Raw genomic sequence first — 11,809 nt, forward strand, 5'->3', positions numbered from 1 at the left:
TACATACATGGTTATAAATATATTGCCCAGAAGGAAAATTTTTTATAGAAATAACAAATTTCTTCTGTACTTAATAGATGTATAACGCTATCTTATGGATATTCCTAATTACAAATAAAGAACGGACGAGCGCAATGCAATAAACGAGGATTGTTTCGAAAAGAAATTTGAATGCATCGCAATTTTTTTTCGGATATCCACAGTAACGAGTGTTCACAAAAATTCTTTAGGTGAAATGTTTCGTAACTAATTTATTGTATGTTTCTTAGTATTATATAATACATATAATTCACGAGTAACACGCTTATTTAGATCTCATCAGGCGCCGCGGAACCGGGGCGGCAGAGAGGACGACCGCTCGCCCAAAGATAATTCAGAGGGCGTAGCTCCCCTCCTAAAATTTTTCTCTTTTCTTCAAGTCTTTTATGACTGAAAATATTGAGTATCAAATATTTACATCAAAGGTGGAAAAATGGGTCACTTTTCTTTCCTTTTCTTCTTTCTTTTTTTGATTATTTACACGTTCAATTAATGTACACTACATAATGAAGAAAATATAACGCATTAAGTTAATTAGAACAAAACATCTATGCATATTTTTCGCACATTTATACTACCCACTGAGCATTTATACTACCCACCCTATTATATAATGTTTGAATGGAGTTACATACATATATATATACATATTATAAATGTATTATGTATCCCCTTTATAAATTTTGCCCCCTCAGATGAAAAATACTTCCGCGGCGCCTGGATCTCAGCACATGTATCTTGCCTGTTTAAAACATTTAAGCGTTTCAAAAAATTCAAAGTTTTAAAATAACACTTTAGTTTTTCTTTCTAAAAGTGATTAAAATATAGAAGCTTTTTTATCATATGTTTATCATATGATTGGAAGGTATGTTACGTATGCAGTAAGCAGGAGTACAGACCGATGCAATCGGAGCACAATCAGAGCACATAAGAAGATAAATTATCAGTCTAATGGTTTCTTTGCTTAAAGTCGTATATAAAGTCAGACACGCCATAAAAAAGTTCATTTTACGTAAGAATTTTGGTACCGAAGCGTTTATTTACTTGCAGAGTTGAAGAAACGTCATTCAAAACGCGCAGTGCATTCAAGAAATAATGAAGTGGTTTTTGTTCCTGATGACAATTGCCATTTGGCAATTCGTCCAAGTAACAGGTAAAGTTAACATATATCATAAATTATTTTTTTTTTATTGTTATTATTATTAGTTTTTTGTACAATAATAATAATAAAACAAATTCACTGAATCAATAATAATTATATTACTTGTCACAACATACAAACTAAAGCAATTTATAGTTAGTATTAGTATTTATACATTATTTGCAAGAATAAAAATTTATACATTTATTAATTAATGCGAAAGAAATTACGTCAAAGAAAATTTAGAGCGGTCTTACGGCATATCAAAAACATTATTATGTCTAATAACGTTGTTTGTTTAATGAATGGATATTATGAATCATACTGTTACAGTACAACTGCGTAAAACGCTATGCAATTTTGATAAATCTTAGATGAACGGATTGTGAGCAATAGATAAATGATCAATTGTGCAGAAAAATTTAATTTGTTTCCTTGATTTTTATGACCGCGTTGATAAATTAAAATAGTAATGTCTTCACGACTAATGTTTCTTGAGAGATATTATAAGAAAATACTTCTAATTATTTGCGTGTGTCAGTTTGATGTGTCTTTCTTGTATTAAAAATGCGAATAATATTTCTACTACATGAAATATGCATACATAAAATCTCCAAATTAAAATTCCAAAGATCTTCAAAAGAAGAAAATGGTAAAATTTTAATATATTTAGAACTGACAAATGATATTAATGTGTTTTTAACTTTATTATAACTTTATTAATTAGTACTGAGTAAATTAACAAAATTAATACGAATAATCGGTTGAGCTCTTCTGGATGAACTCTTTCTTCAAATGACGGCTTGTTTATTTTAATGTTTCGTTTATATTAAACTATTAAATTAAACTATCACATTTAATTAACTATAAGAATCTTTTTATTTTTTTAATTAACTATGAGTTCTTTTTTAAATAACTATGAGCTCTCATATTGAACAAACTAAATCGATAATTTAACAAAACATTAAATGCTACTATAATGTATCCTTACAAAACATAATAGTGACAACTCTGTAATATTTTTTTGCAAAAGGAGTACCTGAGGAGTAACCTGTGTATAATATTTCAGAGGTCACACTACATTTAATTAATTTTACATTATCTTTTAAAATATAAATAGAATAAATATTTTCTATATGTTATTCTTTTCAAAATAAATTTAATTTAATTTAAGTATATTAACGTAGGTAATCCTGTGAGTCAACGGAAACCTCGAGATCTGCCAAATCCAATTACGATTGATTATCTGCTCAAAGCGTTGGGTACAGGTAAGTTCTCAAAGTGCATAAATATTGCCAATAAAGTATCTACATATTTATATAAGTAATAGATAAATAATTCAGCGCTTATTTTCTTTTCTGTTCCGCATAATATTTTACACGACTCATTTTATTTCATCAATTTCACGTTACTTTTTAAATATAAATAGAATTAAAAATTTCGATATGTTATTCATTTAAAAATAAATTTAACTTAATTCAAACATATTAACGCAGGTAATTGTACGAGTATCCCGGATGTATCGACACATTCAACGATGCCGCTTATAAATTCGATCACAATGCAAATAAAAAGTAAATAAATCCATTTTTAACGCTTTATACAAGTAGGTTCTTAAAATGCATATCCATTGCAAATAAAGTATCAACAGTTTTATTTAAAACAATAAATACATAATTCACCACTTGTTTTACTATAGACTTCTGCAAAATGTACGTGCTAACAATAGCACGAGAAGATGCAATTAAAGGAAAAAGTAACGATGAAAACGATGATGAAGACGATAATAAAGATGATAATAAAGACGATAATAAAGACAATAATAAAAACGATAATAAAGATAATGAGACATCACATGAGAATATTCAAGAAGATACAAGTGAACATATAGATGAAGATAATAAGACATCACATGAGAATATTCAAGAAGATACAAGTAAACATATAAATGAAGATAATGAGACATCACATTAGAATATTCAAGAAGATACAAGTGAACATATAGATGAAGATTATGAGATATCACATGAGAATATTCAAGAAGATACAAGTGAACATATAGAAGAATTACCGAGACGCATATTGTCTTTCCTGTTTTATTGGGGTAGAGGATAAGATTCTTTATCTGTTCTTTAATCTGTAAGAGTAATTAAATATCTTCAAGATTGTATATACATCTTAAAAATAATATCGTACATTCGATGTGTTTTTGAATGTGTTTTCTTACTTTACAGCTGTAATAGCATATATATAAATAAATTAATAAAATAAAGTACTAATTATGATAACAAAAGTACTAATTACGACTGTAATTATCTCCACTTCTAAACAGTAAATTTTTTTGATGCAGGATTACTTAGATATTACTTCAATAAATATAATGAAAAATTGGATCAATTTCTAACATTTACTTTAGACAATTATGTTAAACAATTTTTATTTTTTGTTTTGCCTGCGTAAATATGTATAATACATAGCTCGCGAGTGTATATTGGTAATTCTAAATAATTATTACACAGTGTTGTTTCCACAGTTTTACCTACACATTTTCGGAATTTTAGACTCTCTGCTTGACGATTCTTTCTCGTCGCAGCAACAAGGGTTCACAAAAAATGCAAGTTTTCTTAAGTGAAACGTTTTGTAACTAATTTATTGTAGGCTTCACATAGATATAATTTATGAGTACACGCTTTCTCAGAGCTCAGCAAATAAAACATTCTGGTACATTTATCTTGCAAATCTTTACAAAAAAATTCAAGCATTTTAAATATTCTAAAGTCTTAAAATCACATTTTAGTTTTTCTCTAAAAGCGATGAAAATGTCTAAGTCTTTTTAATGTTTGCATACATACAATCAGGAGTCCAGCAGCGTGAAAATTATTTGTTCTAAGTTTTCACGCACATAATCGAGGGGCCATGTTCATGTGTAGCACAGAGCGCTTTACGCAGCTCATGTACATACATGGTCCTTTAAATTTTGCGTGAAAATCCTGGGCAAGAATTGGTAACGCTGGAATAAAGACCGATGCAGGTAGAGCACAAATAAAAAGATAAATAAATCTATCAGTCTAACGGTTTAATTGTGTAGAAACTTATATAAGTCGAACATTTCTTAAAAAAGTTCAATTTAAGTCAGGATTTTGATGCCGAAGGATCTTGCTTACAAAATTAAAGAACCGTCATCCAAAGTGTTCAGTGTATTCAAGAAATCATGAAGTGTTTTGTGTTGCTGATAACAATTGCCATTTGGCATTGCGTACAAGTAACAGGTAAAGTTAACATATGTATATTATAAATTATTTTTCTTTTATTGTTCTTATAACTTGTCAGTTTTTTAAATAATAATAATAATAAAACAAATTTTCTGTATCAACAATAATTAAATCACTTGTCGCGTCGATATACTAAAGCAATTTATAGTTTGTATTATTATTTATACATTATTTAAAAAAATAAAAATTTACTCAGTTTTTAATTAGTGCAAAAAATATTATATCCAAAGAGACTTCGAACGGAAGAGCAGAAAAAATATTATGCCAAATAACGTGTTTGTTTAATGAATGAATATTGTGAATCATATCGATAACAGTACAACTGCGTAGAATGCTATGCAGTTTTGATAAACCACAGATGAACAGATTGTGATAAATAGATGAATGATCAATTGCGCATAAGAATTTAATTTGTTTTCTTGATTTATGTGACCATGTTGATAAATTAAAATAATAATATTGGGTTGGCAACTAAGTAATTGCGGATTTTTTCAAAAAAATAAAAGTCTATTTTTTTATGGAACGAAATAACTTTATTCAATAATGTATTGTCTATTTTTATCAATGACTTTTTGCCATCTTTCTGGCAGCATTATAATTCCACGTTCATAAAATTTATTGTTTTTATCGGCAAAAAACTGAACCAAGTGCGATTTGACATCATTATTATTATTGAAAGTTTTACCATTCAGAAAGTTTTGTAAAGATCAAAATAAATGGTAATCCGATGGTGCAAGGTCAGAACTATATGGTGGATGTGGCAACACATCCCAACCAAGCTGCAATAATTTTTGCCGAGTGGCCAAAGATGTGTGTGGTCTTGCATTATCAAGGTGGAACACGACATCTTTACGATTTGCCAATTCTGGTCGCTTTTCTTGAATTGCATTGTTTAATTTGGTTAGCTGTTGAATGTATACATCTGAATTAATCGTTTGGTTGCGTGGTTTTGGTTGCGCAAATTTTCAAAGTAGACAATTCCTCTGTAATTCCACCAAATTGATAACATAACTTTTTTTTCGTGAATTTCAGCTTTGGATGTTGTTTGAGCTGGTTCATTTTGCTTGCTCCACGATCTTTTTCGATTTACATTGTTGTAAACAATCCATTTTTTATCGCCAGTTATTAATCGTTTCAAAAATGGATCATTTTCGTTACGTTTCAGAAGCAAATCGCAGTTATTGATGCGTTTTGTTAAGTAAATTTCCTTAAGTTGATGAGGAACCCATATATCGAGTTTTTTTAAACGCTTTTCAATACACATATGTGATACATTGAGCTTCTTCGCAATCTCACGTTTTGTGCTATGACGATCGGAATCGATTATTGTTTTCATTTGATCGTCATCAACTTCCAATGGACGACCAGAGCGTTGCCCTTTTTTAAGTGAAAAATCACCAGAACGAAATTTAGCGAACCAATTTTGGCACTGCCGTTCTTTTAATGTTTCATCACCATACACAGCATATAACTCCTTATGAGCTTGAGATGCGTTCATTTTTTTACGGAAGCAAAAAAGCAAAATATGACGAAAATGCTCATTTCGACTTTCCATGTTTCAACAACTGCCAAACAAAAACTAAACATTCGATTGATATCATTTTTTTACTGAATGACAATTGAAGTACCAACTGTTAAATAACAATATAAGTTTGACACTTCGAAAACGCGTTAAAGTATTAAAAAATTCAACTAACACCAACTATCAATGAAATCCACAATTACTCAGTTGCCAACAACTGTGTAATATTTTTCTTGTAAAGGGAGTACCTGAACAGTAACCTCAGTATAATATTTCAGAAGTCACACTACATTTCATTAATTTCACATTATATTTTTAAATATAAATAAAATAAAAATTTTCTACATGTTATTTATTTAAAAATAAATTTAACTTAATTTAAATATATTAACGCAGGCAATCCTATAAGTTAACGGAAACCTCGGATAAATCTATTGCTTCTGACTGAATCGTTGTTCTCACCGAACCGTGATGCAGAAGTAGTATATCCATTTGCAATCCGGGATGCATATCCGTTTTATGAAGGTAGGTTCTTAAAAAGCATAAACATTGCCATTAAAGTATCTACATATTTATATAAGCAATAAATACATAATTCCGCACTTGTTTTACTCTAGGCTTCCGAAGCGCAACAAAGAAGGAACCAGAACATGCAAATAAAAATAAAAGTAACGACAAAGAAGAAAAACCCACGAGCCACATACGAAAAAGGGAAATCGATACTGAGATAACGGGAGTAAAAAGGGAAGACTATCATGTAAATGATGAAATGCGGAAAAGTTATGTGAAAGAATCGCAAGCATATTTGAAACAAAACAAAGGAGAGTATGAGATTTCAAAAAACAATAACAAAACAAAAAATTGGAGAAATTTTCTGATTCGCGTTTTGCCTCCCTTACTGGGGGGGGGGGGGGGTAGTCGAAAGAATTTTTTATCTGTTTTTTAATCTCCAATAATAATTAATTATCTTCACGATTGTATATATGGTACACCTTAAAAATTGTATCGTACATTCAATGTGTTTTTGGAGAAAGAAATAAATTTTTACTTTAACTGTAAGCCAGAACTAACTAGTTTTCTTATCCTACATCTGTAATAGCATATATATAAATGCATTAGTAAAATTATGAAAATGCGGATGCTATTTGCCAGCGCCTACTAACAATAAGAAAACAATCTTTAATAATCCGAAGAACAAAGTGGAAAAGCCGATTAATAATGAAAAAGCAATATTAAATATAATAAGGATATAATAAAACATATGACAAAAAGATAAAGAATCTCGTAAAATATGTTATAAGAAATGCCTGTTCCTACTGTTCGTTTGGATGCAAAACATTTTGTCAATTTGAGTTATAACTTATTCCAAACAGGATTTACATATTAGACAGCTAATTCTAAATAATTATTTCAAAAATAATAATAAAGAAGACCGTTTTCTATGTTATAGTTAGAAATACATTATGGAATTATTCCTTTGAACTAAATTTGCAAATTGTTCAACTATTATTTAAGGTAGTTGTCTCGTGACAATACGATCTAAAAGTTTAATCTTTCATTAAAAAAAACTCAAATAATAAAGTTTAGATATATCATTACGTATTATTTAATTTATATGAACAATTTGCTAAAAGGATCAATCAAAAGTTTGATAATAATATAAAAATAGTTAATAAATTAATTTCTTACACTTGTTAGAGTAGACATTTGGTTGGGTTTGTCCATACTACGTACCTACGCATGTATAATTTGAATATCGTAATTTATATCTTTGAGTTTTTTTTATACCTCAAAAAATTTCAAAATTCATATACCGCTAACGTTTTATTATTGAAATTAAACTGTGAATAATGCTGTTTTTTTGTAATGTTTATATGTTTGTTTTCTGCATGCTCATTATTTTTTATTAAAGTCTTAAATGTAATTTTCAAGATGAAATTAAAAATATGTCAAGCATAGTATGATGTATGCAACACGTGTTAAAAATACTAATTACGACTGTAATTAGTATCTTCGCTTCTAAACGGCAAATGTTTTTTTTGTTTGAAGACTACTTACATATTACTTCTATAGATATAATGAAAATTTTGAACAATTTTTAAGAAACTCATTTTATGAGCCAACTATCTTAAACAATTTTTAATTTTTGCTGTGCCTGTGTATATATCTATAATACATGATTCGCGATTGCATATTGATAATTCTAAATAATTATTACACAGTGTTGTCCCCACAGCCTTACCTACACATTTTCATAACTTCAGACCCTTTGCTTGACGATTTTTTCTCGTCGATATCCGCAGCAACGACAGTTTAGAAAAAATGCGAGTCTCCTTACGTGAAACGTTTCGTAACTAATTTATTGCATGTTTCTTAGTATTATACATATAATTCACGAGTAACACGCTTATTTAGATCTCATCAGGCGCCGCGGAACCAGGGCGGCAGAGGGGACGACCGCTCGCCCAAAGATAATTCAGAGGGCGTAGCTCCCCCTCCCCTCAAATTTTCTGTTTTCTTCAGGTATTTTATGACCGAAAATCTTGAGTATCAAATATTTACATTAAAGGTGGAAAATGGGTTACTTTTCTTTTTTTTCTTTTTTTTTATTATTTACTCGTTAAATTGAAGTACAGTACATAATAAAGAAAATATAGCGCATTAAGTTAATTAGAACAAAACATCTATGCATATTTTTCGCACATTTATACTACCCACTGAACATTAAAATTACCGTAAAACGGTAAAGGACTTTTATATTTATTTCAATCCCATCTACCTCCCAGTTCCCGATGGAACAAGTTACGCGGGACACCCTGTATATACATATTATGAATGTATAATGTATCCCCTTTATAAATTTTGCCTCCTCAGATGAAAAATACTTCTGCGGCGCCTGGATTTCAGCACATGTATCTTGCCCGTTTAAAACATTTAAGCGTTTCAAAAGATTCAAAGCTTTAGAATGACACTTTAGTTTTTCTTTCTAAAAGTAATTAAAATATAGAAGCTTTTTTATCATATGTTTATCATATGATTGGAAGGTATGTTACGTATGCAGTAAACAGGAGTACAGACCGATGCAATTGGAGCACAATCAGAGCACATAAGAAGATAAATTATCAGTCTAATGGTTTCTTTGCTTAAAATCGTATATAAAGTTGGACATGCCATAAAAAAGTTTATTTTACGTAAGAATTTTGGTACCGAAGCGTTTATTTATTTGCAGAGTTGAAGAAACGTCATTAAAAACGCGCAGTGCATTCAAGAAATAATGAAGTGGTTTTTGTTCCTGATGACAATTGCCATTTGGCAATTCGTCCAAGTAACAGGTAAAATTAATATATATCATAAATTATTTTTCTTTTGTGTTATTATTACTGTTTTAATTACTGGTTTTTTATACAATAATAGTAATAAAACGAATTACTGAATCAATAATAATTATATTATTTGTCGCAATGTACAAATACTAAAGTAATTTATAGTTAGCATTAGTATTTATACATTATTTGCAAAAATGAAAATTTATACATTTATTAATTAATGCGAAAGAAATTACGTCAAAGAAAATTTAGAGCGGTCTTACGGCATATCAGAAATATTATTATGTCTAATAACGTTGTTCGTTTAATGAATGGATATTGTGAATCATACTGATACAGTACAACTGCGTAGAACGCTATGCAATTTTGATAAACCTCAGATAAACAAATTGTGAACAATAGATAAATAATCAATTGCGCAAAAGAATTTAATTTGTTTCCTTGATTTATATGACAGCGTTGATAAATTAAAATAGTAATAATTTCACGACTAATGTTTTTCGAGAGATATTATAAGAAAATACTTTTAATTATTTGCGCGTGTCAGTCCGATGTGTCTTTCTTGTATTAAAAATGTGAATAATATTTCTACTACATAAAATATGCATACATGAAATCTGCAAATTAAAATTCTAAAGATTTTCAAAAAAAGGAAATTGTAAAATTTTAATATATTTAGAACTAACAAATGATATTTATCTGTTTTCAACTTTATTATAACTTTATTAATTAGTACTGAGTAAATTATTAAAATCAATACGAACAATTAGTTAAGCTCTTCTCGATGAGCTTTTTTTTTAAATGACGGCTTTTTTATTTTAATGTCTCGTTTATATTAAACTATTAAATTAAGTTATCACATTTAATTAACTATGTGCATCTTTTTATTTTTTTAATTAACTATAAGTTTTTGTTTAAATAATTATGAGCTCTTATACTGAACATACTAAATCGTTTATTTAATAAAACATTAAGTGCTATTATAACGTATCCTTACAAAACGTAATAGTGACAGCTGTGTAATATATCTCTTGCAAAGGGAGTACCTGAGGAGTAATCTGTGTATAATATTTCAAAGGACACATTTCATTTCATCAATTTTACATTATTTTTTAAATATAAATAAAATAAATAATTTCTATATGTTATTCATTTAAAAATAAAGTTAACTTAATTTGACGCAGGCAACAGGGGCAGATTTTCCATTAAGCTGGATAGGCTATACCCTAGGGCGGCAGATTTTAGGAGGCGGCAAATTTTTAATTTTTGAATTAAAAAAAAATTTAATAGTATAAATATATAGCTCTTTTTCTTATTAAAATAATATTCTTGAAAACCACAAGCTGATATATATTACTATATCAGCGTAATATATCATATCAGAGTAATATATCATATATATTACTCTGATAGAGCAGAAGCTAATTATAATTGCTCAAATTTTCTTTTTATTATAAAATTACGGACGTTTCGGCCTAAAAGACGTGGCCATCTTCAGTGTAACAAATTAATATGTCGTCGTAAAAAAAAATTTATTAACACTCGATTTATATTCGAAATACATTCTGATTTTCATCAAAAGAGTCATAATATAAATATGTTCGTGATCATTACTGTTAAAGAGTGTATAAAGTGCTATTTTTTCCGGCGTTTTCGGCGAAATTTATTTCCCGTTTTTCTTTTCCAATTCTCAACTGATTTTGCTGAAATTTTTTCTTTGAGCTTTTTAATATTAAAAATTTTTTTTACGTTTTTTACATTTCTGGCTATATATGCTCGGGGTAACATTAAATATCATAGAAAAAATGTCAACAAAATCGGTTGAGAATTGGAGAAAAAAAAACTGGAAACGCGCGCGCGCGCGAGAGAGAATGTGTTATTTATTATTATTCAAAGAATCTTATATATAAGATACCTGTTTCCTATTTTATTATCTATTTCTTATTTAATTAATAAAAAAATTTCCTCTTGCTCCACTGTCATTAAGTGGCGGCAAATTTGATTCAGCCTATAGGCTGAATTATTGTGTGTGATTTTGTTCAACAATACTTTATCAAAGAAATCCAGCACCGTCTTATAATTTGTTGGATAATGGGAGTCCCACGCATAATAATATCTCAACAAACAAGGAATGGATTTGGCAGCAGTTGGATTTTCAACTTTCATTTTTATAATATTATCGGTACAAATAAAATCTGCTAATTTTCCCTCTTTTTCCCTCTTCATCAAAAAATTTTACTATTATGTCATAATGATAAAATCTTCAAACTTTAATTCTGGTCGTCCTTAGCAACGTTTCTCAATGCACTTCACAATTCATCAGAATATAACGTCTTGAAAAAAAACGTTTTACTTTAATAAACGTTTAATTTCAGTAAGGTGTTTTGTTTTTCGGCGTGTGGAGAAAGTAAACATTTAACTATCATAGTAAAACACTTTTTTCCGTTTGAGGAAAAACAGTAAACACTTTTGAGCGTTTTCAATATTTTAAACACCAGGGTATTTAAAT

At 28.9% G+C, this 11,809-nt stretch overlaps 1 protein-coding gene across 1 annotated transcript; it reads left to right on the plus strand.

Moving 5' to 3' along the window:
* The first annotated feature begins 658 nt into the window (after positions 1–658).
* LOC105677312 (putative uncharacterized protein DDB_G0288037) lies at positions 659–7,033 on the plus strand. The gene is made up of 6 exons (XM_012375848.2): positions 659–1,192; positions 2,368–2,448; positions 2,677–2,754; positions 2,880–4,449; positions 6,371–6,499; positions 6,592–7,033. Exons 1-4 carry the CDS (start codon positions 1,135–1,137, stop codon positions 3,152–3,154), a joined length of 492 nt encoding a protein of 163 aa, XP_012231271.2. The 5' UTR covers positions 659–1,134; the 3' UTR covers positions 3,155–4,449; positions 6,371–6,499; positions 6,592–7,033.
* The last annotated feature ends 4,776 nt before the right edge of the window (positions 7,034–11,809 follow it).

The sequence above is a fragment of the Linepithema humile genome, chromosome 2 (genome assembly GCF_040581485.1).
Source record: "Linepithema humile isolate Giens D197 chromosome 2, Lhum_UNIL_v1.0, whole genome shotgun sequence".
NCBI classification, from domain to species: domain Eukaryota; kingdom Metazoa; phylum Arthropoda; class Insecta; order Hymenoptera; family Formicidae; genus Linepithema; species Linepithema humile.